The 15242-nt window shown below is 44.0% G+C and overlaps 1 protein-coding gene across 10 annotated transcripts in view; it reads right to left on the bottom strand.

Moving 5' to 3' along the window:
* ANKS1A (ankyrin repeat and sterile alpha motif domain containing 1A) overlaps window positions 1-15242 on the bottom strand; it is a 127397-nt gene that overhangs the window by 95573 nt on the left and 16582 nt on the right. For 5 of the 10 annotated variants that reach the window (XM_074850434.1, XM_074850435.1, XM_074850432.1 and 2 more), the window contains exons 2-4: window positions 4026-4106; window positions 3064-3220; window positions 1080-1142 (exon numbers count right to left, since the gene is read on the bottom strand). In XM_074850434.1, the coding sequence (XP_074706535.1) occupies window positions 1080-1142; window positions 3064-3220; window positions 4026-4106 (301 nt within the window). Of the gene's footprint in view, window positions 1-789; window positions 1021-1079; window positions 1143-3063; window positions 3221-3754; window positions 3817-4025; window positions 4107-15242 lie in introns of those variants that run through there. The other 5 variants (XM_074850436.1, XM_074850443.1, XM_074850439.1 and 2 more) reach the window with 4 other exon arrangements.

Consider the following 15242-nt stretch of genomic DNA (forward strand, 5'->3'; position numbering starts at 1 on the left):
ATGCACTAGAGTATTTCCTGAAGTATAAGTCTGCAAAAATCAAATATAATTCCCAGTGGTTAGCAAGCTCAGGAACTGCGAATGTGTGTTTTTAAGGTACTGCAGATCAAGCAGAGTGAAAGTTTTAACTAAACTTTGAGAGACAGAAATCTGCCATGGATGGCTGGATCTAAAATAATTGGCTGGAAGCAAGTGTGGCATGGTGGTTTACAGCAGAAGTATCTCATGATAAATCAGCAGACTATTATGCCATCGCTGGCCTGCAGCTTCACTATAAATAAAAATGAAAAATGGTGTCTGAGAAAACACCACCAGGAACTTTCTTATCTGCTTCCTCAATTGCTCAGCCTCGGTGCATCATAAGTGCTGATGTCATGCCTTTTTGTAGCTCAACAACAACTAAAAGCAAGAGAGGAGCAAAATAGGCAAGAAAACAGGAACAGAAGACTAGGGCTGAAGGGTCAGACGACACAACAGACTTAACATCAAAAAAGAGAGACTGATGCAATAAGCAGGACATGAAGGACTTGGGAAGGGAGGCATGAACACTACCGCCTTCCCTTCTCCCCACCACCACCACAAGAATTAACTGTCCATTCAAACGACAAATACAGCATTATGCATTTTGTAGGAGAAAAGGCATGAAAATTCACTCCAAACAGCCCACAGAGAAAATGCATCCATGTTTAAGCAGGGGGAAAAAAAAAAAAAAAATCCTTCTCTTTGCATTTATCAGCAACATTAGCACATGAAACAAAGCCTAAAGCATTTTAATTGAAATAACATTACCTTTTGGAAGTCATCCAGCCAAATCAAGCAAACTGACCATCACCGTGAGTCCTACAAGGCTAAGCAATGAAGGAGCCCCCAGGAAAGTAAGGAAAAGCTTCCCTTAAATTATGTTTCTATAACTGCTTTGAAGAAAGAAACCCACAGTAAATAAATGGTTGCATTTTACTTTTCCCCAAGCAGCTGCAAACTGAACAGGTATTATTGCAACTGGATGACATTGCACCTGGAAGCACACGAGTGCAGCTTGGAGTAATGATGCAGTGAAATGCTGACAGCAAAGTACACACCTTGGCATTGATATATGGGTCAAAGGGGCCGTACTTTTTGAGTTCTTTGATCTCAAGAGCATTCTACAAAAAGGAAGAGGAAAAAGAAAAAAAAAATGTGATCATGAAATGGGTGAGATATAGCAACAAAGCAATGGGTGACTCCCAAGGGGTGGAAATGACAGAACACAGCATCTTGTTCCAGTCAAAGCTATTAACAGCAGAAGCCATTCCAGCTGCCGATTCCTGTAACTTGAACCACCGTGCATTTCATTTCCAAGGCTCCAAACACAAGCAGCACAGGCTATTCGGCTGACTTCTCTCATTTAAAAAGGTTCCTACTAAACAGACATTAATGAAACATTACCTGGGAGAATTACACTAAGCTTTTAATCTTTTGCAAAGGTTTCCCCTGTACCTGCCCTACTCAGAGCAGAACAGTTTACACTCAGGGCCCTCAGTCAATTCTTATCAGATTGATTGTAAACAGCTAACTACACTTCTCGAACCTATTTAAACAGACTGAATGCCTGCAGCTGTGCCTGAAGACATTAATAACCACAGCCCCAAACTGGAAAACTATCAACAAAGACATTAAAACACACACTCGTAGTTATTTCTGCTCAATTAAGGAGTGGTAGTGAGTAGCATTACCACCATATTTTTCATTTTGTGATGGTTTAGAAGCAACCATTTAGCCTTGGAGCAGCCTGATGCACCACGTTAGCCATCATACTGAGGAACAGGAAACTTAAGCATGGCACTTTGGTCCCCACAAAGTATGGCTGGAAGCAGGATTAGGACTCCTAAGCCTGACTCAGAAGGGAGTTTGCTACTCAGCTTCTGTAAAGTATATACCCAGATCAAAATTAAACAGCAGAAAGTCACAGTTCCCAGCTGCTCATCTGGACTTTGACAGGTTTTGCTAAACCTGGGCCATGAGTATCTGACCTACTTGTGAATTAACTTCTGAGTGAATATACAGTTTTAGCCTTGTATTAAGGCAGACAAACTTATTTTGGTTTGCTCCTCCTGGATGAAAGCCTGAGTGGTTTAGGAGCTGATTCACAGGGACATTAGATATTCCTGCCTCAGGAGAACAGGACCACTAAGGGCTATTGTAGCTTTAACCATCCAATTTGGATCTATTACTGCATGTCTGCCCAAGCTCACTCAGCCATAAGTGGTTCAGTAACACTGCTCAGCTGGCCTCACTCAGTAAACCAGTTCCCTTATACCAAAACTCTTGAACAAAAGAAATATTTGGGTCTTTCAGCAGCAGCATTTCACAAGTTCCCTGGAATTGTAAGATACCTGCTGACTTCCACAGGGAAGTTACACAGGAGCCAGCCCTCCAAAGTGGACACGGCAGCCACTGCTGTCTCACACAAATCAATCCCTCTGCATCCTAACCCAAAAACTATCAGCTTGATAAAGGGAAAAAATCCACCAGATCTTTTTTCTTGCCTGATTGAGAAAATAATTCTTTAAGATTAAGCTAGGGATTTATCTGGGGGCAAGCAGGGTTCAAATTACCTTACAACTGACAAATTAGTTAACTGGAGCAAGTGCTAGAGACAAGCCAGGAGAGTAGCTCAGAGCGCATGGCCAAACAAAGACTAAACAAAGCTGCTTTGATTAGTCCCCAAAGAAGGGAGCCAGTGTATCCTCTGACAGAACTAGAAACCTTCTCAGCTATCCAGCAACTGAAAGGAAAAACTATGGGTTAGTTTCAGAAGCCCAGTATGAAAGCGGGAGACCACTTCTTAGGTGTGGAGTGGGTCTCATATTTCTGTATCTCTATATAAACATATATGCCTTACTCATTCAACCACTAGCTGAGAACTGGAGGTATTTGCTTTAGGCAGAGCCCTTCTTATCCCATTAGCAAGTAGGACTTTATAACAATTGCTACTAGTTTGGGAAGAGTCAGGCGTCAGCTGAAGTAGTCTCTCTCCATCCAAGGGAGGCGATTCAACAATATATTAAAGAAAAATACGCAGACCTGCTCATTCACTTTAGTATGTGAAGGTCCCTGGTGGATGAGGAGCTTCACTATGTCTGCGTCTCCTTTCCACGCCGCCAGGTGAAGAGGGTAACAGCCTTTACAGTCTGCTACGTTGGTTAGCGCGTCGTTCCTCAGCAGAACTTCTACCACATCCCTGCAAGAGAAGGAAACTTGAGTCCATAAGATATTCAGTCTTCATTTCACAGCTTACTTTCTGCAGTAAGTATTTTACAAAAAGTTAATCTCAGCAGGAGCAGCAGGAGTATTTCAGGGATTCTCTTGAAATGTCATTTTAAAGTGTTGCTATTAAATGCTGTCCAAGGGTGAGCGTGTGTGTGTGTGTGTGAAAGGCAGACTGCTGAGATGAGCTCAGGAAAGATCTATGTTACCTTCACGCTAATGGAGCTGAACAGGGACTGAGGTCATCCACAAGACACTCTGGTGAAAAGTGAATTGCACCAGCACAATGAAGATGAATAAAGATTTTTAACTCTATTCAATTTCTCAGTGTCTTAAGTAGCAATGAACAATACAAAATTTACCACGCTGAAGACTGGAGTTACTTAAAAATGTAATATGCACAAAAGCAAGTTTTAAGTGGTGCAGGAGCAGCAACACATTGGACACCAGACAGACTGCAGAGGACTGTTACTGGAGAAGCCACCTTTAATATGTTGATATATCTTACCCAAATTGCTTATGAATAGAAAGATGGTTGAAAACCTCAGGGTTTCGCCAAATTTTTAAAGAGATGTATGACCATACTGTGCAGCAGCCAATGCTTCTATGGCTTCACTGCACTGATGTTCTTCACTTCTTGTCCTGAAGATGGTGTAGTGCTGCACCATCGCCACATTTTCAGTGGAAGCAGTGAAGACTGGTGAATGAATTACACAGAAACCGTAGCTTGTAAAGCACACAGTATCCCCTATGATCAAAGGCATTGTAAGATGACTCACTTATGACCATTCAAAGCAGCATGGTGCAGTGGGGTGTATCCAGTACTGTCAACGCAGTTCACATTTGGCCCTCTCCAGATGCTGCAAGACAGAAAACGTACAGGGAACACTTAGGCATACACCAAACAGACGGAGAGCTGGCAAGGACAAGTTTCAGCAGCGTTCTCACACCAAGGTGGTTATCTGGAAGCAAACCCGTGGCTGGACAGCTGTGGTTAAGAGCAGTAATACAGAGAACGGAGCGCACAGCACTGCGTCGAGCAGAGGGGTTAGTGTCACAAAGCACACAGCCGGTACAAGGATTCACTACTCTGTGCTTTATCAGACCATCCCGGTTTTAAATCAGAGCTCCCACGTTCTCCTGCTACTAGACGTCTTTCAGCCATACATGTGCTTGCCAAAAAGCATCTTCAGAGGAAGAAGTGTCTATTAAAGTTAACCACAAGAGACAGTAAACCATCAACCACTGCTAATTCACACGCCTCTGAAGAATTTTGATGGGTCTGGGAAACCCTCTTCCCTCCGTGGCAAGAGTCACTAGGGGTGTAAGTCAAAGACTGTGGGATACAGAGCCCGCTCTTGGTCACCAGTGTGATTCCACACTGATGCCTCACTGTCCAAAAATCATTTCCATCTGACAGCTGTTGGCAGGCCATACGAAAGAGTAGGTGGTCTCTGAGCACTTCTGAGAATATTGTTAACTTCCCTCCCTCCTTCAAGAGTCAAACACCAAGGACTTAAGGATTAACCCTGTAGAGGATTAATCTTCCCTCTAACCCCTGCAAGGTGTCCTATTTAAAGCAGTGGAGAAACGCACGTGTAAGAAGCTGGCGCTGCTCTTGCTGTTCAAGGAGTTTGGGTTCTACTGCCACCCCTCACCAGTGCTACCACCCTCTCTCAGAAAGGGCACGTAAACTCAAATCCACATGTTCTTACAAGTAAATTGAAACCATTCACCTTTCCTGAAGGCCTCCCTCTCCGTTACAACACGTCGTTCCTTGTGTGCTGGCCTGTTTTAAACTTAATACATTCACGAATTACACAGGATTTATTATAAGCCTAGACAATGATGGTTTTGCCAATACAGTACATTTTCCTGCATTGTTTTCTTTAACTAGGGGTGGAACTTAACAGTACCCTCTAATGCCCAATTTAATTGGTTAAAAATAAAGTCAACTGTTGCTCTTTATGAAGTAGGCCTTTCCTGATCATTTCATTTCCTCCCCAGCATGTAATCGCCAGGACTCATTGTATGATACAGAGGCAGCCCAAGCAGTAACTAGGTTTTCTGAAATAACAGTCATTACTAGAGGGCTTCTAGCCAGAAAAAACTCTATACCACAGTGTATAAAAGCAGCAGGAAAGGCACCAAACCAACAGGAATCTCATGCAGACCAAGTGGAAATTCAGAAGTGAACTAAGCAGCACGCTCACTCTCAAGCACATTTCAGGTGGGACGCGGGAGCACGCTCTGAAATGGAAAGTCTCTCCCCTCCAAGTGACTCCTGATTCGGCAGAGCATTATAAAAGGCTTTGCAGTCCCGAGACAGACACGAGCTCCACTAGAGAGGCAGCTAAGGGGAAACTTTATCCAAAAGGACAGGGAAGCGAGCCACAAAATCCAATTTGCCAAGGATCAGAAGGCTTATCCAGAGGCATTCCCACACACCACCACACACCATCCCACGCTTCAGAAGCGAACAGCAAACCGACGCATGCACTGCATTTCAAGTGCTACTAACATCGTTTGCAGGGTGATCGCTTAAACTACATCCAGAAATGTGAGACACCAAAAAAAAACCAATCAGATTGAGTCCAGGAGGTGCCCTACCCCATCCAGCTGCAGCAGTCCTGAAGTATGAAGAGGCCCTGAGTAATTCTCAGGCTCTGGTTTATTTTTGGCAGTGGGCTCATGCAGTGTGGTTGCCCAAATAATTTATTGCTGGATTTAAAGGGGCAATTAATGGTTAAAACTAGTGCCAGAGAGACTTGCGTGTAGTCTGGAGCAGTTTTAAATACTGCACCTGTGCATCCCCTTGCACAGGCTTCTAACCTGACCGAAGCCAGAGAGTTCAGTGGTTTTACATATTAAACAGAGCTGGGTTTTGATGCTGAGCTCAAAAAGCTTCAGGGCGTCCATATGAAAAACCAGCAGCATTTCTTGCAGCCGAAGTCATGAAGTAAGGAAAACCAAGGTGAGTGGTGTAATGGGCATAAACCAAGTCACTTGCTCAGTGATCCACCCACTTGGCAGCAGACTGGGGACTGGAGCCCAGGCTATCCGTCCCCATCAGAGCATGGTCCCCCTGGGAGAGAATACACTGCCATAAACTTCTTTAAAATTTTTCTGGTTAATGCTTTAGAGTAAAATGCAAAGTTCACTCTAAGGTCTCAGAAGAGGAGAAAAAGTCGAAGTCCAGGATGAAGCTGGTTCAACAGCAAGCACTGGGTACTGCAGAAGTCAACTGCTAGGATTTGAAGATATTTAAAAAAAAAAAATAAAATAAAATCTGCTGTGTCCTTTCTTCCCCCTTGCCCTTTTACTCTTGCAAAGAAAGAAAGCTTTTATCAAAGAAAGGTCAAATCACCCAGAAGTTCAGACTGAAAGGATCCAAGAAGAGAACTACTTATATTTAGATGTGAGGACTGCAGTGAAGTATATCAGTCTCTTCCCTCCTCTTACTCTCCAGCTCCTCTAGGAAGGCCATACAGTTCTCCTGAGTTAACAGAAACCCAATCTTTCATCCCATTTTTATTTATGCTCTGCATAGCATTCGAGTGACAGACGAAGATAAGATCCCGAACTTCTCATGTTAGATCTAAACACAGGAAAATAACTCCACTATGGTCTGCAGAAACACGGAGTTGGAAAAACACTGGCATGGGAATGTTACTTCTGAAAGACACTGTGATTCCCTCAGAGCACTATTTGCAGCACCGGGTGCATCTGACTCAATGACATCTCGAGCATTATCTGTAGGAACTGTGGCAGAACTACTGGAAAAAAAAAAGCCCAGGCTCTAATCTAAAGTATTAGGAAAACCCCCTCAGACCACTTTGGGGAGGAGGTGGGTACTCTGGGATTAAATCTTTTAAAGTTACAAGTTTGTCAGGTCTTTTCAGGCCAGCCAGTGAAATTTAAAGAGGTTAAAGTTAACAGGAACAACGCAGCAAGATCTTGAGATGTCAGGCTCATGGGTACACAGAGCCCTGTTCAGCCACCCCCACTTTGGGAACTCTTATTAGACAAATAAATATGGAATAGTGTCTAAATCCTCTTGGTTCAGCCCAGCGCGAGCACATTTCACAACACGGAGAACAATAAAAATTTTACATTAAGAATCAAGTAAGCGGGTTTTATGGAGACATAAAAATCACTGCAGGGAAATCAGGAGTCCGCAGCAGCTGGGCAGGCTCAGTCCCTTTCAGAGGGGTTTCCTCTTCAAGCCACTAACCTCCCGCTGTGCTTAGGCACAGATGCTCACATCAAGGCCCAGGGCCCGCATCTCCACCTAGAATATATTACCTCCAATGGCTTGCAGATGAGAAATGAAATGAGAAAGAGATGAGCACTTATTTATGGGGGTGAGATCATGCAACGGTAAAGCCTGAATCATTTCATCTTAACAATACCTACTTACAGACCTGTTGCCCTGATTTTACAAGGCAGAGGGGAAGTAATTCAAAACAGGGCAGCATAAACGTTGCCTTCGGCAAAACTAGACAAGACAGAACCGAATGCAGGAAATCCTAACGCCAGACCACTGCGACACGCTTCCAGCCTTGCAAGCCAGGGTGTAGACGACTACTCTGGAAGCCACGAGGGCTTTATTCCCTGCTCTGCTACACAGCCTTGGGAAAAGCTTCCAGACCTCAGTTTGCCCATCTGTAAAATGGAAATACAGTACTGAGAGAAGCAGAGTACAAAGCCAAGTACGATCTGTGTACAGTGTGATTTTGGGCTGTTTCTGATTAAACAGAAAAACAGATCCCGGCACAGGAAGGAGAATGCTGTAAATACAAGTCTCCAATAAAGCTCAGAGAAGGTCTGGAGCCAATTCAACTACCACCACTGTTTGCCTTCCTTTCTCCCCCAACCCCCCAAAAAACCCTTCACATCAAAGAAGGGGTTTGCTTTTATATTAGCAGTCTCTGTTATGAAAGCAAACTTCTCAAAAGGTTACCCAGATTTCACTTCCCTTTTGCTGCACCAGGGTTCTACATTCTAATGACGTTTCTGATGTATCTGTTTGCTGAACATTAAGGATGTAAGGAAAGCTCTGAAAACTGCAAAATCCGTTCTGTTTAAACTAATTCTTGCGCTCAGTTTTCTCTTGCTCCATGATTCAGCAAGTGCTGCAGCCTTTTAAATAAAGCTTCCTGTTTGTGAAAATTGCTGAATAAAGCACATAGCTTTAGGTCACGATAAAACCCAAGAGTTCCTTTAAACAAGACCATATTTGTCCTCTTGCTTTCCCATTTATTTCTTCCTGACCGTAGTAACTTTACTCACAAAATCATCTGAGGCAGTGGGACTAGAGCAAAGGCCAAGCCACCTAAAGAGCAACTCAGTGTTTAAGTCAAACGGTGAGTCTTCAGAGCCAATTTATAGTCTCACTTATGTGGATTACAGAAGCCCTCAGAGACTTCAGGGACAGGTACTCTTACTCCTGCAGAGCAGACAGCAGAGGCCATTGCTACCCCAGTGTATTTACATACTCAGCACTAAAGACAAGAGGCACAATACTAGTGCTATCACTGCTTTAGATACAGGACACCAGCGTACATGAGTGGCTTGGCCCAAGGTCACAAAGGAAGTTTAAAGGAGCTGAGAACTGGTCCCAGATGTTTGTAGGCTTAGTTCAATGCCTTAGAGACAAAGTGTCACAAGGGCAGTTAAGGCTGGAGGCAGATTAACTCCTAGTCCATTGCCCTGAGGACATCACAAGCAAGTCAATACACACATCTCAGCTATTAATATCCATACAACTGCTAGATTTCTGCAATGCAAATGCAACCCTTGTTTGGTATTTCCTGCTTATGGACTGGTAATACAAACAGCCTCAATGCTTTGTGCAAGATTTTTGGTTTAGAAAGCGCACTTAAATTTTTCTGAAGAGTGAGAAAAGGCAGCGCTACGCCCACCTCACCGATGGGAAAGGGTACGGCGTGGTAGGGCTCTCAACGGAGCTACGACCCCTTTCCTTGCATGCCTCAACCACTAGATAATACAATAGCCTTTCCAAAAATAAACTGTTGATGCAAGGCTGGAGAAGATTAAAGCGGAATATTCCTGGGGCAGGGGAGAAGATGGCTAGATCCCAAGCAATACTTTCTCAGCCCCTCTTGGCAGGCTTCAGGAAAGACAGCGGAGAGCAACCCAGTTAGATTCCAGCTATTGGAAAGCCTGCAAAGGAAGTCAAAGTGGTGATCTTTGGCTTCTACACTCCTAAACTTCTTTGTCCAGATTTTTCTTTGCTATAAAAAAACCCCCAAGCAGTCAGTTGGGATGATTGCTCCCACCCAAAACTCCTTGGCTGTCCTCTTCCTATATTCTCGTCCGCCCTATCATCCTCTTACGCCTTTCACATCCCCCTTTTCTCTCTCTTTGGTAGATTCCTTCCAAACTTGGCTGTCCCCCACCCAACAAACCAAGGAATGTAAAATCTATTCATCTGCCTGGTCTGTTCTGCTCAGGCCTGAAGAGTCTGCAGAGCACCTTGCTCAATGGGAGTTTAATTTTGACTGCTGCATTGAGCTTATTGTGGAAAACCTGACAAAAAAAAAAAGCACTTTCTGCCTTTGTTAGTATTTTCCACTAACTGCAGCAGTTAGCTCTAAAAGCACAATATTTAAAAGCTTGGCATTGTCATTTTACAGCTGTAGCATCTTATCAGTTACAAAAACAAAATCAGACATACTATAGAAAATGTGGGTGGCCGCTTAATACAGAGGATAATTATATAATGCTTTGCAGAGAATCCAGGCATTTTAAACACATGCAGGAGTCTCACTTCACATTCCAGTCCTATGCATGAAGCATTTGCTGGATATAAAATTCTCCCACTAGCATCACTGCCTCCATTCTTCTATTAGAAAAAATAAAACACAGGAATTCACATTTAGCACTTCCAACATGATGATGTTGCCAAGCATTTTACAACCAGATTCAGTAATTACCTTCTACCTGATGTAGAAGAGCTCTGCTAAGGGCCAAGGGAAGAGGTACAAGTTGGTTTTGTTGGATTTGTTGTTTGACTTTGGTTGTTGGGGTTTGGGTGGGTTGTTTTTTTTTTTTTTGCAACAATTCAGACAAAATTTTCTTCTTGACTGACAAGGCTAAAATGCAGCTTCATACGCTTAAATGAAAGGGAAGAAGCTGAATGACTTGAGCTAATACTACACGTGCTTCTCAAGTGTCTCTAGACCTGGGAAAAATGCATGCAAGAACTGTCAGCAAGGATGCCATCCACAGATCACAGAGCCTGCATGACCTCAGGAGAGGTCTCAACCAGCTTTACATACTGAAAGAAGTAGGGAAGTTAGAACACAGTGTATTCCCAAAGCTGTCTGGAGGAGCGGTGGAAAAATCCTTCACACTGCAAGCACTTAATTTACATTGATAATTCTTGATGGCAAAATGAATCGGAAAAGAATTACAGAGCTTGAATGATTATGGGTAAATTAAAGAGCGGATCTGGACTGACGGGGCCGTCAGCCCTCCGACCACAGACACTGCGTACAGACAACTCAAGAGGCGCAAGGCTGAGTATCTCATCTTAAATTGGCTACGAGATATGACTGCTCACATTTCCTCCCGCTGGAGCTCACCGGGTCCTCAGTGTTGTGCTTAAAAATCTAAAATTAGAGGAAAAAGGAGACCATTGACTCCACACACAAGAATTAACGCACTGAAGAGTACAGCACTGCCCAGCTGCTACAGCATCAGCATAGACTGACACACTGCTTTTAATCTCTCTCTCCCTTCCAGAAAGCACCTATGATATGCAAAAAATCATCACTGAAATGCTGTTAGTTCTGGGCTGCAAAGCAGAAATTTTCCTGGCAATTAACACACAGGAGCAGGAAAGCAACACCTATAAGGAAAGAACACTGGGATCATAAACATCTGTGCAAAGCATCCACTTTTCAAACATGAAAAGAACAAAACCGCCAGAGCAGACAAATTGATCCTACTGGGATTTGAACACACCATTCCAGGAAATCTGGATACTTGAGACACGGTGCATAGGTTAAAGTCAAAGTTAAGGGGCACATGCATTAAACGTGCAGCCACTCAGACTGCTGAACCTGGACACAAAAGACTGGTAAGCATCAGTCCTAAACCGACACAGCATGCTAACTCCAGGCTCCTTCCAGGACAGGAGAGGATGCCAACGCCTCTGCAGAGGAGCCACTGGTGATGTGGGGATGACTCACCCCTTGCCATCAGCAGAAGTCTCCATCTGATCTCGCAGCTATGGGATTAATGTTGTGTCAGCCCATGCAAAGCGGGACTAAACGTAGAGGTAACAAAGCTACTTTCAGAGATTCACAAGGCAGCAATACGAGATCTTACTGTCTCTATTTTTCCACACTGTCAGAACATACCTTCTTTCCTTACAGAAATGTAGGCTTACACCAGACAGAGCTGAGTCAGGCAGTCAATCTATCAAGGAACGACAATTGTGTTTCCAATTAGAGCAAACAGGTGAAGACATGCAGTACATATATTCTAAAGAAGAATTCAGTGCCTGCTGGAGGTGCTTTTCCCCACTCCAATTGCAGGCAGCTCTTTCCAGAAAATTCCTTTCAAGCACACAAAAAAGAATACAGTTTCCCAGTGCACACATTTCTTTGCGCAAATACCTAACGAACCTTGAAAACTGAACTCAGTGGAAGCCTGCTGAAAGCATTATGTTGCAGCATGAAAAGATCTCCTTGAACAGGTAGTGTCCTCACCTTAGGGCAACTTCCAGATTTATGGACGTGTCCATAGGGAGAATTTGTTTATTTTGCAGCTGCATGTGTGTATCAAGCAACTTTTATGGAAGTAGTAAGTGTTTTCAACAGCCTTATCCATAGAACTCCCTTTAATTCTCACATACTCTCTGCGTACAACGAACAGCTCTACGTGGCAGGGTACGCTTTCACCTCATTTAGTAGCTGCAGTATCAACTTGCACTTCCCAGCAGACTGTTTCAACAGATTTTAGATCAAGTTTAGATCAGGATCTTAGTGAAAAAGTACTTGCCAGCTTCAGCAAATCTTAACTACACATCTGCAACTTTTACTGGAAATTACCACCTAAACTTTCCTGGCACCCAAGTTTTGAGGAGGGACAGTTAAGTAAGAGTACGAGACTAAAATTTCATCATCACAAACACAAAAATTAACAGATATTAAAACAAACCAAAGAGAGCAGGAGACCAAATCTCAGCTGGTTCTCTGGTAGGAAGGAGAACGTGGCTGAAAGGAGAAACCACAGCACAGCTTTGTAATGCTACAGTAACGAAGAAAAACTGGGGGCGAGTTTTTACTAGAGTGACTTTTTGATCTCCTACGTGCGCCTGGATTACTTTCCTTTCAAAATTTTGGCCAAAAGAAGTAGGTTTGGCACGTGAGAAAAACATAACTTTCTCTAGAGCGAAGCTGTCACACCGCCCAGTTTCCAACAGCGGGATGCAGAGCTGAAGCTTCCCAAGAGAGGAGAATCCATGTGTTCGGAAGACAGTCTTGTCAATGCATCAGGAGGAGGAAGGCACAAGCTTCTACCTGTGGGAATTACAGGACTTCCAATTTACGGTTATGGCTAACATCACATTTAAGGCTCACGTTCCCTGTAGTAAAGTATTTGCATATTACTAAGCATGCTGAACTGTGAGACCAAATAGACAGGACAGATTAAAAGACTTAATCCTATTGCACTAAGTTAAATATGCATGGAAGGGATGTGTTGATACCTGCAAGCAAGAGAGAGCTGATGGTAAGCACAACTGAAAAAGCAGCTACTGGGGGACGCTGATGCCTTGTAAAGTCTGAGCAGCAAGACAAACCTTTGGCCATTTCACCTCCCTGCACACCTCTTCCCTCTACAGCATCAGGACTAGAAAGAGAAGCTTCAAGCCATTTTGTCTTGAAAGCCTCAGGGCTTATTCTTTAGCACTTGCCATTTATTTGGCAATGGTAACTTTGCATGTCTGCAGCACAAAAGTTAGAGCTAAACATTAAAAGGACGAAGCCCAACCCCTTCCCTATACCCCATGAGATAAATTAGAACCAAAGACAGTTTAACAAGGCAAATTTTCCTCAAAGTCACAGGAGCACGAGCTCAATTGCACAGTGCCAGAATGGATGGGGAGAAGTGGGGACTTTAAGAAGGGCAGGACATGTGAAAATGACCCAGCTGACATTGCACAACACCCCAAGGCAGCCCGAGAGCTGCCAGAGCTCCAGAATCCGTAATCAGACACTTGCTCTGAAGGTGCCCAGCAGCAAAGGCAGAGCTACTGACAAGGGATTCAGGTGAAAATGCTCGGATTCAGTCCGACTTCCTGGCTGACACACAGCAGCAGTCAGACAGAGACCGTGCCTGGCCTGCTGCACAGTGTACGAGACCCCAAGCTCCCACCCCTCAAGTGCTTCCACTTTGCCAGCTCATTTTCAGCGTGAAGCAATAGTTATGAACAAAGACTGCTCACAGCTCCAGCCTCATTGCCCAACACCGACAGACAGTTCAGGCAGCCTAACGTTAACAGCGTGCTGTGAAAAAGCCAGCATTTCGACCAGTGGAGCAATAGCACGCAGCAACTGATCCTCTAAAGGCCAAATTGTTCCTTTTCTTTATGAATAGAGCGGAACCGCTCGCTCCTCGGATGCAGCAACTGGCTAAGGGCAGGCAGCAGGGAATCCACATGAGCTTTCAAAGTGACAGCAACCCCGAGAACGATCAGTTCAGGAATTGTAAAAGGCAAAAGGTAAACTCATCTATTTCTCTCAAAACCAGCCTACCAACTCGCACCCCTCATTTCCAGGAGGAGGGTGTTTCAGGTTGGTGCAAGACCTACGACAACCACACGTTTAACCTCTGGGCTTGCAAGCTCACGCTATAAAGGAACAAGATAGGATTGGCATCGCTAATAGAAAAGCATCCAAGCTAATATTCCCCACTAGGAAGAGGGCAGCCCTACATTTACAGATGGCTCCTGGCAGTGGAAATGCATTTCTTTAAACTTAATGTATGGTGGGGGATGACAGTGGGCTTGGTCACCTGCATTATGCAACAGGAGACAGAAAAGATGGGTCACGCGTGCATGTTATGCTACATCAAAGAATCCCTCCGAGCAGGAGGCAAAATAAATAGCTGCAGGAGAGGAAAAAAGCAGGTCTGATTTGAGTGCATATGCTGCCCTTTATTCTTAAAAGCATTACAGACACTCGCTCTGCAATCTGCTCCCATTATGGGAGCATTTCCAGCTGATTACATGCAACGGAGCAGAGTTCACATACAACACAGGCTTTACATGCTGGCACTGACTACAGGGGCCAGACCTAAACAAAGCTTTTCTGAAAAAACTGCAAAAAATTTCAATCATCAAGAGAGGGAAAGCCAAGCAGCGTCTCCAGGGGAGAATGGTCAGGAGCTTTGGTTTGTGATGTGTACGGTGTCAGGAGCATCCCTCTCTCCACACAGGGTCCAAGGGCAGCATGTTGGTAGGGGAAGAGGAGGGAAAATGGGAAGGTAACATCAAAATGGCATCACCCACAGGTGCTTCACATGTGCAGCTCACAAACACTACCATGCCTGACGACTTTGGCACTTAGCTCAACTGAAGACAAAACTCAGAAGAGGAGGTTTCAGAAGCAAAGAGAATGGAAAATGCTCACTGGAGTAATTTTAAAAAAGAGTTTGCATTTAGCTTCTAACACACGTAACTATGCAAGATGCAGTCTCCGCTAGTACCTTAATAACAGCAGTCTCAAACTGGAGTGCCTACATTTGCCAGGGAGCAAACCCTGACCACCCAACACGCAGATGTAGGATTTTACATGAAGTACTGCGGTGAAAAGCTGCCTTGCAAAATGCTTACAAACCTCTTAATGAGGTTTACTAAATAGCAGTACTGCAGAGCATCCTCCTCTCTTGCATCTGACTACATAGGGTTTTGAGGAATATGAGCAAAAGGAAGCAAAACATTCCTGCAGAAATTCAATAAA

The sequence above is a fragment of the Strix aluco genome, chromosome 25 (genome assembly GCF_031877795.1).
Source record: "Strix aluco isolate bStrAlu1 chromosome 25, bStrAlu1.hap1, whole genome shotgun sequence".
Taxonomy (NCBI): Eukaryota; Metazoa; Chordata; class Aves; order Strigiformes; family Strigidae; genus Strix; species Strix aluco.